The 15,745-nt window shown below is 39.4% G+C and overlaps 1 protein-coding gene across 11 annotated transcripts in view; it reads left to right on the plus strand.

Annotated features, from left to right (window-relative positions):
• Positions 1-15,745, plus strand: part of fgd4a (FYVE, RhoGEF and PH domain containing 4a) — a 68,605-nt gene that overhangs the window by 48,494 nt on the left and 4,366 nt on the right. For 10 of the 11 annotated variants that reach the window (XM_036585206.1, XM_036585208.1, XM_036585210.1 and 7 more), the window contains 13 exons: positions 258-389; positions 2,224-2,380; positions 7,282-7,666; positions 11,659-11,748; positions 11,980-12,125; positions 12,315-12,471; positions 12,902-13,040; positions 13,134-13,192; positions 13,335-13,481; positions 14,179-14,351; positions 14,467-14,497; positions 14,590-14,670; positions 14,814-14,939. In XM_036585206.1, coding sequence (XP_036441099.1) covers positions 258-389; positions 2,224-2,380; positions 7,282-7,666; positions 11,659-11,748; positions 11,980-12,125; positions 12,315-12,471; positions 12,902-13,040; positions 13,134-13,192; positions 13,335-13,481; positions 14,179-14,351; positions 14,467-14,497; positions 14,590-14,670; positions 14,814-14,939 — 1,823 coding nt within the window. Of the gene's footprint in view, positions 1-257; positions 390-2,223; positions 2,381-2,481; positions 3,915-7,281; positions 7,667-11,658; positions 11,749-11,979; positions 12,126-12,314; positions 12,472-12,901; positions 13,041-13,133; positions 13,193-13,334; positions 13,482-14,178; positions 14,352-14,466; positions 14,498-14,589; positions 14,671-14,813; positions 14,940-15,745 lie in introns of those variants that run through there. The other variant, XM_036585216.1, reaches the window with a different exon arrangement.

Here is a 15,745-nt window from a genome sequence, read left to right on the forward strand (position 1 = left end):
TGGAGGTGTCTTTAGGGATGTCTGCCAAAAGGAATGGAAATTGCAATAAAGGGTGGAAACAATACTGAACGAGTTGATATTATATTTGGTTGTTGATGCTTCTGTGGTAAATATGGTTTCTGCTTTTTTCCTGATACTTAGAACTTAATAACTTGTACATAACTGCTGATTTCACTGGAAATTAAATAAATAAAGTACTCTTTTGTCCTGCTGAGTTTATTGAAACTTTAAGACCTTTTGCTCTCTATGTCTTTCAGATCCTGGTAGTAGCCCTGGAGAACGCCGCAGTCAGAAACTAAGTCGGGGATGCAGAGGCAGTGATAAGAGCTCTAGTAGAGTAAATGGAAGAGGCTCGGGCCGCCGCATTCCTCAGCATCTCAAACCACAAGGTAAAAACCCACTAACAAACATAGATGTAGTTTTGTGACCGCTATAGTACAAGCCACAACTTGCGCTCATATACTTTAAATGGAAAATTCCAATCATCAACTGAGCCATGAACATTATAACCACTAGCTGTTTGCTTCATATACAGAGAAATAAGCACTTTACAAAATCAAATTATTTATATGCCAATAATTGGAAGACACTGCACTATATCTAACACTATAAATACAAGACCTGGCACTGGGAATATATACTCATGGCACTTAGGATAAACCTGTACTCATGGCATTAAGTATCTAAACCTTAATTTCTAATCTACATATAGAATTTTGTTCAGAAGTCTATAACCAGTTCTTTGGTTGACGAGGCATGAAATTCGGATGTATTGTGTGATTTCAGCAGGTAAAGAAACTAATGTGTCATGAAAACCAGTTGCTTAGTTATTGATTATGCCTAAAGTCAAAAAATAGTGTTATTGCTTTAGATGCGCCAGTATTTGATGACCCTTAAATGTAAGTCAGCTAGACTGTATTTGTATTTATTGAACTTGAAAGTAGATTGACTTGAGAATATTTGTATTCGATGAGCTTGAATGCCAACTGGCTCGACAACCCATTATTTGGTGCTTAACATTATCATAAAGGTCCTTAAGGAGTGAATGAGGCCAGGGGGATTAAAGGTAGTTATTTAGCATTGCCATTGTGGCTTGATTGCTGTAGAGCACTGTGTGTTGTACTCACCAGTGTGAGTGAGTGTCAAGGCTCAAGGCCTCATGTTCAGTAAAACTACTGAACATGAAATACTATGAAATACTGAGTTTCAAGTGAATGCATGTTAAAAGTGAATGTACATTAAAGCTGGATTGACTCCTGCTCTGGGCAACTGAATGGAACAGTAATTGTAGAAATGTGTTCAGTATCTGATTGACATTTAAAGAGATTGTATGTGATGCACCCATAGCAGGTGGAAAATGACTGCTTAGACTGTGAATGCTCTCACTCACCCCTCACTGTGCTGCTGTAAGGCATTACTGCCACCTTATGCTGGTTTGCAAGCACTGCAGTTGAAAAACAGAACTTTTCAGTGAATTAATCTCGGTCTATGTTTTGCTTCCTCTTAACTTCCTCTTGTTCACAGTGGTTTGATGTGAAACGCTCCTTTCTAGAGAAACCTACCGAGTTGTTCACAGTGGTGGTGATAGGAACCAGACGTCCGAAGTGTATAATGCCTCTAAAAGCTACCTCACAGAAAGCTATTATATGAAATGGTCACAAATAGGCTGCCTGATGCCCAAGACATTGTTTTACCTTAAATTTATGAAATGGTTTTGGCCTAAAACACATTTTTTTCAGTCTATTCATAGCAGAGAAATACATGCTGAGCGTTGTATGGCAGAGTAATACCCAAAGAAAACTCATTTTTCAAATTTACCAGTATTTTAGCATTATCAATGTCACATAGAAAACTCAAAAGATACATGAAGGGTCGCTGGTTGTTTTGGACACTGGTGTAAATGGACTGTGATATGGATGATATTCATATGTTGTCTATATTTCTATAGGGCTGCACAATATGGACAAAAAAATGTATTGTGATCATAGGGCTGCACACTGTGATTGCGATGTACCTTGAAATATATTAAAAGTACACTGAGAAAGGTGACATTGGTAAAGATCAAAGATTTTTGGCATTACATGAATTCCTTGATTCATCAAAATACCCACAGAAACACTAATCTAGAACTTAAAAAATGGTAGAGGGCTTATTTACACAATTCAGACTTCCAAGATATTAGTATTGCAAAGGCCAATGTTGTTTTCTTCGCCTGACTTGCAGTGCCTCCAAAACCAGTGCACCTCCAGAGTCCGGTGACAGAGCTCTGCAAGCCACTGGGCAGAGCCCCACCCTTCAGCTCCAGGATGGAGGAGGGAGAAGGAGGGGGAGGAGGGAAGGGCCGGGTGTCAGACCTCATCAGCCGCTTTGAGGAGAACAGGTATGCATGCGCGACCTGTTTTCTTAAGATATAATTAGGATTATGCATCAAGTTCTTATGGCATTTCTGTCATCTGCTTGATGTTTGCTCATGGCTACATATGGTCCACGTTTAAATCTTTCATTCACACACACCATATGCTTGTATTTTTTGCAGCATTCAACATGTTGACTCTTCCTAAAGGCACGTTCCAACCCAAAACTAGTTAATTGTTATGTTATGCAATATGCTGTAGGGCAGCCTTGCATCACTCAGCCTCTTTGGTTTGACAGAGTTCTAAAATTTATGGGTTTTTTTTTGTGTTCTCATTAATTTCATGGTGAGATGTTCTCTCACTATAATACCTAGCATTTATGTAATTCAGCAATGTAGAAATAGCGATGTGGAAATCCTGACTGCCAACCTACCCATGATGTAGAGGCTAATACAGGTTCTGAGGAGTAATGTTAGCTATCTGGCTCTTTCAGCCTGTGTGCACTTGTAGTTCCTGCTACCTTTGAGATGCATCATCAGATGTTTTTTTCTAGTCTTTAAACCAGAAAATCTTGCTACAGAGACTACTGTGGCATCGCTGTAGGATGTGTTTCCCCTTAATCATCAAAAGAATAGCAATTCAAAATGTTTTTAATACATATCTGCATAGTTTCTTGTCAGTTTGAAATAATTTAACACATTAAAGACAAACCAGGTTTAATTTGAGAATAAGAGTATGACACATGAATATTTGTGACAGGAGTAGCTTGGGATTAATTACCAAACCCCCTTGTTGATACCATTACACAAACCTCTAGGTCTTTAAACCATCTTTGAGCCACATTTTTTATATTGTTTTGTAACCAAAGTTACAGAACATGATGAATAGAAGTTAAAAATATGCCTAAAGTGTTAATAAATAATTGTGTTCTCATGTATATTGTCTTAATCTATTGAAATCTAACAGTGAGAAAAACAGTGAGAAGGCAAGAAGGTAGTGTAAAGGTCTTTATTATATGAAAGATGGTTTGGCCATCACCATTTTAGTCTGTGTCATGAATAGCATTCTGTGGTTATCTGTGACACCTGAGAGTGGTTTGACTGCAGTCAGTTTATAGTCCGGCTCTGGTCACTGCATTCAATATAAGTCATTTCCACTCTAATTTAGATGTTAGCAGAGGTGGAGGGGGTTACATAAGTTGCTTTTATCATCCTTCCGCGCTTACACTGATCGCCATTTTCCATTCACTCACAAGCACATTTTTGAAAGGTCAAGATCACTAGCTCGTCAATGTCACCTTTTTGCAAGAGCTCCCAAATGTTGAAGTTAAATGGTGTAATGAAGTAGAGTAAGGAAAAAAACATTAGCTTCTATTTCGTGATTATACAGGAAGAGTTTATCAAGAAAGAGAAGTTGGGTGACTCCCACTTGCAACCAGATGTTTCTCAAGAGAAAGGTTGAGAAGGCAAGAGGTTTCAAATGGGCAGAACAGCTACAGTGTTTGTAGAAGATGAGCTTGAAACACAGTATTAAGCTTTAGATGATGAAACCTAAACACAGGTAGGACTGTATTACAGCTTTATGTTTTATGTTCTGCCTCACTCTCTCTGACAGTCTAGTCGAGGTTTTTCTGCACGCTGCTGGTGGAATTTCAGCTAGGAGGGTGATTTACAGTCGAGGCCTTTTCGAGATGCTATTTTCTTCATCCTGCATTCTTTCTGTGTTCCCTGAGCTTCATTTCACCTCCTCTGTTAAGAAATTTCTTTCTTGTTGCAAGCTAGTTGTTTTCGTCACACTGTCAGCTCTTGTGACAAAGCTGTTGTAGGTACACAGAGTTTAAATGTAGTTTTTAGGTCAGAGGCAGATTATTAATGCTTAACTTATGGGTAATGCTATGTTTAATAGCCCGGCCGGCCTTTGTTTACATGTATACAAGCTTTAAACTTAAGTGTATGCTGCATAGTTATTAGGAAAGTTGTTAAAGAAGTCTTATCATAACGCAGTGTGTATATCTTTGGCACAATCAGAAAAGACTAACTGCACTAGAATGCTAATAATGTGGTTGAAAGCTGCAACGCTGATTCAGAGCTACTTACTTTCTGTTCCCATTTTTACATTTTCATCTTAAATTATTATTTTGTTGTGGTAACCTTCCAAACAGAGTATTTTCTTGACTTCATGCGGTCAGGGCTGATTTAGCATGGTCTTTTGGAATCATCTGCAAGTCTCAAAAAGCTATAGGACCTGATATCTACTCTATAAATACACACACACATGCGCACATCCTGTTTGTCTTGCAGGTCTGATGACTTTAGTTTGTGTAGGAGTCAAGCTCTTTATTGTGTCACTAGCCTCAAGAGTTCCTGTGGAGGGCTTTGAGACAGACGCTGAAAGCATGCCGTACAGGGCTAGCAGTGGAGAATGGTTAGTTTCTAGGGTGTACTTAAGAATGTAGCTTAAAAGTGTTTAAGAGCTGTGACCAAAACTGAGAACAGAATCATTTGGGTGGGGGAAGATTCGAGCATCAACAAAGTGGACACTAGAAATGTAGAGGATTTCCATTTAAAGCATATGTTATCATATGTACAGTCCAAAATCTGGACATTACTGCTTGTTATGACTCTCATACTTTTTGAGAGTCTCATAGTTTTTGAGTGTTGTGGAATATTAGTCACAAATAAAAGGAGTGATTCATGCTGTTTCGCTAAGGAGATGAGTCAGGTGAGGGTTCTTTCATCATAAAGGGCAGTACCTATAAATGTAACGTCTGTAGGAAGTCTGTAGAGTGCTGCTGTACTGTACTGCACTGTACCACCCCCTGGTCCAGCAGCCCACCCTGTACTGAGTGTGTTCTACAGGAAAGGACTGTCTCATGTGTGGTGCAGGTGGGCCACAGACTGGGAAGCAGCTGCAGGATGTGTGTATGTGTGTATGTGCAGGAGTTTTCATACATTTTCAGGACAAAAAGAAACAAAGAAAAACAGGGGTAGCTTACAATGCCAGGGTTGACTAAATGATCCTGGCTTTGTCAAAAGGTATATGTTCTTACAAAAGAAAGATGTTTATTTTTTTTTACGGAAAAGAGGAAACAAATTTGTTACTGAGGTTAAGATTGGATTTAGAAAATTGTAATCACATATGTGTACTACATGTACACTTACCAACCACTTACTATAAAGGTACTCTTGTAGGTCTATGATTACAGGGTGTAGTCCATCTGTTTCTCTGAATAATTTGTTAGCCTCTTTTCACCCTGTTCCTCAATGGTCAGGACAACAACTGACCAAGCATTATTCGGGTGGTGGATGATTCTAAGCACGGCAGTGACACTGACATGGTAGGTCAGTTTATGAGTGTTGCGCTGGTACAAGAGAATCAGACACAGCACTGTTGCTGGAGACACTGTCCACTCTGTTACACATGCCTACCTTGTTGGTCCACCTTGTAGATGTAAGAGTGGGCTAAAATGGACAGGATCCCAAGAGACTGCTGTAATCCTTACAGGGTGACAAGATTGCCACTGTCATTAAAGGGCCCATATGCAGCATTTTCCTGTATTTCATTTTATTCACGAAGTTCCATTTATGGCATTGGTGTGATTTTATGTGACAAAAACAGTCTTAATTCATTTTTACATGACCATTTCTCACTGTCTGTTTATACCTTAGCATTATTGAGGCTGTTTTTGTTACTGTGCCTTAAAGACTGGTATATGTAAAGAAGATCTGTTCTGATTGCCCTGTATTGTGCCTTATTCAAAAAGCAGTCCGGGCTGAAATACTCCTTATAACTTCAGCATGAGTGGGCAGAGCTAAACTGTCATGAGCTGAATAAATGGATATATGTAAATGTGGTGGTTTTGACATCACAAAAACAGTACATTCAAAATGGGATATTTTTCAGCCTCCATATTTGGACTGTGTAATTTTTAAAATACACCATTCACTCCACACATCCACACATTGGAAAATAAATGGTGTGTATTAAAAAATTAAACAGCGTTAACATATAACATCAACATCAAATATTAAAAAAAAGTGAAGAAAATTAGATTTTCTGTGATATGTGCCCTTTAAGGCAATTGGATTAGTATTAGAGAAGTATTAGAGAAGAAATAATGCATCATTATAATAAGAAATCATACTTTTTTTGTCCATAGAGTTCACCAAAATGTGCTGGACATTGCAGATTTAAGCTCTTTGGCAAAACATAGTGTTAAATTTTTAAAGCAAACTTCTGCTTTTTCAGTCTTTCTAGGGGCCACTTTTGTGCATCAGACAGTAAATGAGAGAGATGCCTTAGTGTGTGTGTGTGTGTGTGTGTGTGTGTGTGTGTGTGTGTGTGTGTCTGTGTGTGTAGCGTGAAGTAGGCCAGCAGGGTGTCTCTGGGGACACGGTGCAGCCGTGCCTCTCCTACCTCTCCTCTCTTCCTCTCTGCGTTCCTCCCATCCTCCTCCTCCCCTCTTTTCCTCTAGCCCCCCCCGACCTGAATGCTCCCACGTCCTCCGTTAACACACTCACACACGCATGCGCAGTAGCACACAGTCAGATATAAGCTGTGCTGCCCCACATGACAGAGGAAGTTTGTGCTTCTACAGTGGTGTATTTTTAACCCCGACACACTCACGTTTTCTCACATGCTCTCGCTAGCGCTCTCTCTCTCTTTCTCTCTCTCTCTCTCTCTCTCTCTCGCTAGCTTTTTCATTCTCCAGGCAGTTAGCAGGACAGGAGCAGCTGAAATTGACCTATCTCTTGTCTGATCTGCCTTTCTCTCTCTCTTCTCTTTCTGTCTGTTATGCTCTGTCCCTCATTTCTCTCTCTCTCTTCTCTCCTCTTTCTGTCCATCTCTTGCTCTCTTTCTCTTTCTGTCTATTTCTCTCTCCTCTTTCTGTCTCTTCTCTCTCTCTCTCTCTCTCTCTCTCTCTCAGTCACACAGACAGCAGGAGGGAGGGTTCTCCTCTAAAGCAGCCTGTCAGAACTCCTAAGAGCAGCCCGGTGCGCAAGAGCGGTCAGAAACAACTGGAGCCTAAAGAGCAGTCGCCAGACTCCAGCGCGGTCAGCCCTGGCCATGCTGACGGCCACTCCACCAACGGGGTGTTAGCCCAGATGGACAGAGAGAGCGCAGAGAGCGTACAGTGCACAGACGGCCAGCCGCTGCTGAACGGAGATGTTGGGGAGCAGAGCGTGGACGGGGACATAGATCTGTCTCATAGTCTGATTGAGGCAGGTGAGAGAGAAGAGAGAGAGAACGAGGCCGGGAGAGAGGCGACTGAGAATGAGGCCAGTAAGGAAGATAAGAGTATGGAGCACAAGGTGGGTGTGCATCTGATGTCTTTGTGTCAGCAATAATATGTGGGTCATCAAAGGGCATTAAAGCAATAAGTCACTCGAGGCTGTGCGTAACAATGATACTACTATGGTGTGAAGGTCTTGTAACCCATGACCTTGAATGGCCTAAAGCTGTGGGCAGTATGACAGTATTTATCATTGTTGTGAAAAATTACACCACAATGTGCTTTTCTGAGAATTTTGTGGATACTGTCAGTACCTAAACAACACTTGAACAACTGCATGTTCAATTACAAAGCGAGCATAATTAGGCCTGTTTAGCGCAGTGCAGTATGTTAAAGGTTAAATAAAAACCGCTATCTTTAAATGTGACACTGTTGGTGTTTTATGCATATTCCAACTAATCAAACCTTTGAAAAACTAAATAATGTAACATCATGAAAATGTCATTTTGTCATTAAAAATCACTATAAACAGTTCTTCCATCAAGCTATGGAGTTTGGTAACAGTAGGATATTACTGCTAAGCAGCATGTTCAAATCACTCAGCCAGTCAAATTGCTGAACAGAACTGTATTTATTCAGTCAAATATTCTTAATTCTTTCATATTTTAGTAAAGAGTATATGTAAGTATTGCCTCAAGGCCTTTAGGTTGATATGTTTGCTGGATTCTCTGGTGTATAAGGTGTATAAACATAATTTAAACCTGTTGAGTTGCAGAGAAGGGACAGTTATTTGACACCTCTTGCCCACTGGAGCAATGTGCTGTGCTGTCCATACGATTGCCAAGCCAGGATTAATTCTAGAGCCTCAGTCAGAAACCCTCAGTCACCTCCTCCTTAAGAAGAGCTGATTTTCCTCTCTGGGAGTAACACAGGGCAGCAGAGCAATGCAGTGAGATTACAAAAATATACAGCAGCTTTCCTATTTGAGTGAAAATGAACTAATCTCCCTAATGCCATTTTAAATGTATGCTCAAACTGTATGTTGTGTTAAGGACATTTGGAATTATGCAGAGTCATTGGTAATGTGTTAAGACTGCAATGCATTAAAATGATTTTGAAGTTCTGCAAGCTGGGGTGAAGGTGTTTAGGCCAAGCAGCAGGATTGAGTGTTGTGTGGAGGTCATCTGAATGTTTGATGTGCTCTTGCTGAGAAGTTAATTAATTGATAGATTTGTTCATCACTAGGAGAAGGAGGACTGTTGCATTATTAGCAGAGCCAAAGCAGGAGCACAAGCAGCTTTTCATACATTAAAAGTAAAGTAGGTTTTGTCCTTCTCCTGTAAAGATATCATTTTGGAGATACGAGGTTTTCTTCAGCAATATATTCAGCGATTTTATATATATATATATATATATATATATATATATATATATATATATATATATATATCATTATTGTAATAAATTATGTCACTGTACAATAGGCTTTTTCTGAACATATCATTAGTATGTAAACATTGACCAGCTGCCTGTTTCATTAAAAAAGACCAAAATTAGTCCCGTTTAACTGGATTTAGTTTTATTCAAAATTGAATAAAAATCTTTGTATTCACATTTTCTACAGTATTTTTCTTTTTTCTCAGTTCCAACTGATCAGATATCTGAAAAATTAATGTTGTGACATATCTTGTAACATGAATATGAAGTATCTCAGTAATTATTTTTGCCATATCGCCCACGTCTACACGCACCAATGCCTCTAACAGTCCTGTTGGTTTGTGCTGTTCTGGCTGGACTTCTTCTCTGTCCCTGTTTAGCAACTAAAAGGTGCACATCACCAGTTTGTGTCGTGAAGTGGCAGTTGTTCAAGGATTAGCTGGTTAATACTGGATTGAGGAATAGAATAGCATAATCACTTTATTGTAAATACATCAAATTTGCATTCCTGATCTCTAAAATTGCTTCATTTTGTTTATTGCCCAAGCCTACAAAAGGCTGATCTGAGGGTAGTGAAATGCAATACTAGTGAACCAGTACAGATCATATAGTATATATAATATAATATAATAGTATATATAATACACTTGCATGAACTGTACATTATGGTCAAAGAACCCAAATATCAGATCTGTCCCATTAAACTCTCTCTCTTTCTGTCTTTCTCTCTCTTTTTCTTTCTCTCCCTTTGCCCTTCATTCCTCACTCTTTCTTCCTCTATATATACTTATCTGTCTATTTCTCTATCAACACTGGTCCCTCCTTTATTGTCTTTACTCATTTCCTCTCTCCCACCCTCTTATTTCCTGTCTGCTCAGACCTCTTCATGCCAGTTAATCGACAATAAATCATTCTTCTGCCAAAAGTTGGACGCACCATTTTGGAAGATGAGCCGAGTTTGTGTGCTCTTCTGTATGTAGGGATATGAGAGAGAGGTCAAAGGTTGTGCTGTTTGCCTGTGCAGTTGGCTTGAGATTTGACTGCTTAAATTGCTGACACTCAGAGAAGCACTGTGCTTTGTCTTTCTACAGCAGGAAGTTCCCTCTGCAGGCCTCTATTGGCACAATGGCTCTGTTTGTGAATGTGGGTGTGTGTGTTCATTTGTGTTAGGGGTGTATGGGGGGATGTAAAAAGCTTTTGGATAACTACCTCAGTTTCTTACTAACCAGCATATACAGACAATTCACAGCAGCACACCTTACTCAGTAAAGATGTGTGTAATTATGAAACTCAGCTTACAGCAATGTATACAGCTTCGCTGTACTGTACAGTGTCATGTTTTTACTGGTGTGAAACACTTTGTTGAGTTAAGGGCTTGATTATCAGCTATGATTGAAAATCAGTTCAGTTTAACTTGTATAAGGCTTTTTACAGCAGCCCAGAGCCAGTTCATGGGGAGCTTGGCAACATCCTATTTCTTCTATTCTACCACAAAATGCTAAAGGGACACCTGCAAGCAGGTCCTTAATGAATGCGAGTGAATGGAGGAAAATGACTAAAAACAACAAAAAAGACATGTTTCTAGACATTTGTGTGGAAACGTCCTTTATTTTTAAAGATTACTTCATGTGTTCTTTATAAATTTCTGTAGCTCAGCTGGTAGTTTATAGCACTACATTGCTTATGTATTGCATTACATAAATAAATGTTAAATAAATGTACATGAAAAAAGCAAAGTTTAGAGTGCAATATCATGTGAAGTTAAAAGAGGGGCTTGGTTATTATATTAAAGACCACTTAGATAAGACAGTGGTTAATGTTGTAAACAGAACAACTGTTGGAAAGCTCGGCTGGACTTCTAATTGTCTTCACCTGCTTAATGTGATAAATATAAGAACATAGTAGGTAACATAATAGTAGAGTGGCAAATGAATGATCCAGAAACTGTTTAGAATCTCATGCTAGGTTTGGCAGTCAGCCTAATTTGTAGCTAATTACAAGTCATAGCATAGGTATGACTCAGGTGCAGTGCACACAGAACTGTGTGGTGCAGGAAGCCCTCCAGGGCAGGAGTTAGGAAGCACTGATTTTGAGCAACTTCAAAATTCAGCACTTGAGCTGCTATGTGGAACAGGAGCTCAATAAACTGAGAAGGAAACCTGTATGACTTGCACTCATGGTGGATTGTGATTAAGCTGGGCCTCCAGATGGTTTCAGCTCTTCAATCTATACTGCCTGGATGCAGCCAGGTATCTTCTCTATGATATGGTGCATGAGCCAGACGTGAGCAGTCAAGGCTATTTATGGGGGCCAGGGGAGAGGGAGGGGGGTCATCTATTTGATTGACAGGTGCAGGTCCTTCAAGGTCAGCTTTCAGAGACACTTTGTGCTGCCTCTCACTGTGAAATTTAATCTCATTATTTTGACTGAACCCTCCCCTAAGAATTCAATGTAACCTTTAGGCCACCTGCGCCAACTTGACTTGCCTGCATGAGTTTGTGGTCCACTGGAAACATATTTACCCTTGCAATATGGTCACTCTTATCTCTGTGAATCCACCTGCTGGCAACAGTCTTTTGAGAACAGCAACCGTCTTATGGGTGTAGATTCTGATTGATATTTTTCTCTGTTTAGGAGACCAATGAGCAGAAGCTGTACAAGATTGCTAATGAGCTCCTGCAGACAGAAAAGGCCTATGTGGCTCGCCTCAACTTGTTAGACCAGGTAGGTGCTCATGTAGGTGCCTTTGCACGATTAGTGTGTGCATTTTTTCCAAATTATGACTTATGAGTTAAAGAGCAATACCATTTTAGTATCATTATCTAATAATTGATGAGGAAGATACAAATGGGCTTCAGGCAGCCTAAAAATGTGGAAAAATGCTAAAAATATCTTGTGAGGTCAGTATATATCACGTATGTACACACATGCCCTCCCCTTGGCCCTGTTGTGCAGGTGTTCTGTGCCAAGCTGATGGAGGAGGCAGGGAAAGGCACATTCCCTGTGGATGTGGTGAAGAACATCTTCTCGAATATCTCCTCTATCAATGCCTTCCACAGCCAGTTCCTCCTTCCAGACCTGGAGAAACGCATGGGAGAATGGTAAGAAATCCAGCTTTGCTCAATATTATCTTTTACTGAGAAGCAGTTTCTTCTAGCATGCTAGAAAGTGTTGGTTCACTGTACATACAGCTAAAGCCGAACAACAGTATGATGAACAACTGAATGATAATGTGTGCTTACAATGAGTTGAGCTTTTTATATTGTGGTTTCTTGTACTGACCATCTCAGGGAGTCGACACCTCGCATTGGCGACATCCTGCAGAAGCTTACCCCCTTTCTGAAGATGTATGCTGAGTATGTGAGGAACTTTGATAAAGCCATGGAGCTGCTGAAACAGTGGACAGACCGCTCACCCCAGTTCAAAGCCATCATTCAGGACATCCAGGTGAGCTTTGAATATTGTTTTTGTAATATTGTTATTTTAGTTTTTTAATAATCAGTCAGTCAAGACATGTTTGGTGTCATGCCTCAATTATCACACATTTGTCTTAAACCATGTTGAGTTTTTAAGTAATATCAAATAGGCTTGCTAATACAAAACATCTCAACTTAATTAGTTAATTGGTGAGGCATATGTTCCTGTTACATGTTAGCTACATTAGCTTCACAGCTTCGGCACAAAACTAAAGAAGTAAACTTCAAACTCAAATATCTCTTGGCTGATCAGTTTGTCAGTATTTATTTAATTGGGGGCCTGAATGTTTTGTGCCAGACTTCACTGGTAAAAATGATTAAAACTAGAATGCTGTTGGTGAGCATTGATTGCTGATCAGGTCTTCATGGTGTCTGTTTGTCCTTTTATGTCCTGAGTTCAGAAGCAAGAGGTCTGTGGTAGTCTAACTCTGCAGCACCATATGCTGGAGCCTGTGCAGAGAGTGCCTAGATATGAGATGCTCCTCAAAGACTATCTGAAGAAGCTCCCTCAGGACCATGTGGACCACAGGGACGCTGAAAGTGAGTCCTCCTCAGAGTGCAATAAAATATGTTTACTGTTGGAAAATAAAAATGTCAGCAGATATATGACATACCTACTTTTTTTTTTTAAAGAGTCCTTGGAAATTATTGCCATGGCAGCCACTCATTCCAACACTGCCATTCGCAAATCCGTAAGTGTAGTTATTTTCTCCCTCACTCTCTTCCAGTTCAGTATAGTCAAATCAAAAGACAACTCAATCTCTTGCAGCTTTACAGATCAAGCTATAAATTAATCTTACTGCCACCCTTAATGCCTCGTGTCATTTCTTTCAGGAGAACTTGAAGAAATTACTGGAGATCTATGAGATGCTGGGGGAGGAGGAGGATATAGTGAATGCCTCCAATGAATTTATTAAGGAGGGCCACATTCTCAAACTGGCAGCCAGGAACACTTCAGCCATGGACAGATATCTCTTTCTGGTGAGCTCAAGTGGCTCTACTGTTGGTTTCTATGTCAGCATTTGGACTGTGTTTTTTTTGTTGGAGGGTCTCAATTAATGTTGAATAACTGTGACTCGTATAATGGTAAACCAAATTTCCCTCGCTTTCATTTTTAATTAGGGAATTGGAAGTAATATGTAAACAAACCATTCACTCTTCAGTCCCTACGGTTCATATATGGAAACCATCCTGCAAAAACAGCCCTTTTTGAATTCACTGTTTCTGTGATGTCACCAGAACTAATCATTTACATATTTTCACCTATTCAGCCAACAGCAGTCAAGCACCACCCATTCATATTGATGTTGAAGGGAGAATTCATCTTATATCAGTCTTAGAGGAACAGTAACACAACCAGCCCGTTTAATTATAAGGGATAAAGAGAGATTGGAAAATGGTTATGTAAAAATTAATTATTATCATTTCTGGTACATAAAACCACACAAATGGTGTAAGTTGGACCTCAAGAGGAAAAATAAACTACAAAAAAAGTTAGGATTTGGGCTCTTGTTCAATTTCAAAATTAATTTATTAACATTGTGCTGTATTTGGGGGGTGGCACGGCTGCATTTATATAGCACTTCATACAAAATAAGTCATCACAAAGCAGCTTATTCATTTCTTAGATTGATGTGAATCTCTTATATGTGGGTTAATCTCTTAAACCTGTCTCCAGTTCAACAACATGCTGCTGTACTGCGTTCCCAAGTTCAGCCTGGTGGGGCAGAAGTTCACAGTGCGTACGCGTATTGGAATTGATGGGATGAAAGTGACAGAGACATACAACGAGGATTACCCCCATACTTTCCAGGTGTCCGGCAAGGAGCGTACTCTCGAGCTGCAGGCCAGGTGAGGCTCATTGTGGATCTTTTCATATCACAAACATGTAACTACAGAAATTCCTTTTTCAAACAAGCCACTGTTTGTTGAAAATCACCCGTTCTCTTGCTTGTGTTCTCTCCAGCTCTGAGCAAGATAAAGAGGACTGGATAAAGGTAAATAATTAACTGAGCTCTGGATCTGTTTTTAATGTCTGAGCATCATTATGTAAAAGCCCTCTCTGACAGCAGCATTCTGTGCCTTTTAGGCATTCCAGGAAACAATAGAGATCTTTCACCAAAAGAATGAGACGTTTAAAACAGCATCTAAAGACGTGGAGGAAGTGTCGGTGAGTATCATTTTGTCAGAAGATCAATAGAAAAATCGATTACTTGTTCATACATTAGCCAAGGTTAGTCATTTGATGTGAAAGGAATTTTGCTTGAACTCTTTTTGATGACTGATTTCAGAGATGTTGTGTTTTGCTCCCAGATATCGGAGCTGGGGAAGCGTGCCCCTCGCTGGATTCGAGACAATGAGGTGACGATGTGTATGAAGTGCAGAGAACCCTTCAACGCTCTCACTCGCAGGAGACATCACTGTCGAGCCTGTGGTTATGTAAGTGACATGCTGACACAGCTTTTGTTTGTTAATTTTATGCATCATTTACTACATTAATGAAGGATTAAATCTCAGAAGTCTAAAATGATTATTGCCATTTTTGCTATATTATTTAAAAGTAATAACATAGTATAACAAACACACATGGCTTACATAGTTATGTGATCAATTACATTTATATGCAGTTTACATTATGTATTCATAAGGTTTCGTGAGTCTGCACAACGGAATATTTCTGTTTTTGATAGAGTGTATTTTTCTTTCTGCAGAATTAGTCTGTATGCACAACATTTCTTCATCATATTTAAATCATAAAATATCTTCTCTTCTCCTTGACTGACAATTTAGAATCTGCGCTTCTCTGCTTGAATTTCTCTGCTTGATTCAGTGAACTAGGAGTGAGAAATAATTTATATAAAACAACATACAATACTATGGAAACGTCAGAGACCACCTTTCATTTATTTAATTTCCAATCAAAATAGCCATTAAGTTCATTAAAATATCACTTTTCAGCATCAGGAACAAAAACATTTTTAACAGAAGCCTCCAACACAAATCTATCAGTACTTAAATTGTCCATTCTTTACTTGTGTACACTTTACTGCCACTTTAACTCTTCCATCCTTCCAGTCTTAAAACCAACAAGTTACTGCTGTGTCCTCCCAACAAGAGCTGTTCCCAAAGATAACATTTACTAAGAGTAGCTTCACACAAGCAACTACCCAAACACACCTTAGCTGAATGCAAATTTCTTTCTTAAACGCATCAAAAATGAAGGAGATATTTCTGAGAGGATAAGA

The sequence above is a fragment of the Colossoma macropomum genome, unplaced genomic scaffold (assembly GCF_904425465.1).
Source record: "Colossoma macropomum unplaced genomic scaffold, Colossoma_macropomum, whole genome shotgun sequence".
NCBI lineage: Eukaryota > Metazoa > Chordata > Actinopteri > Characiformes > Serrasalmidae > Colossoma > Colossoma macropomum.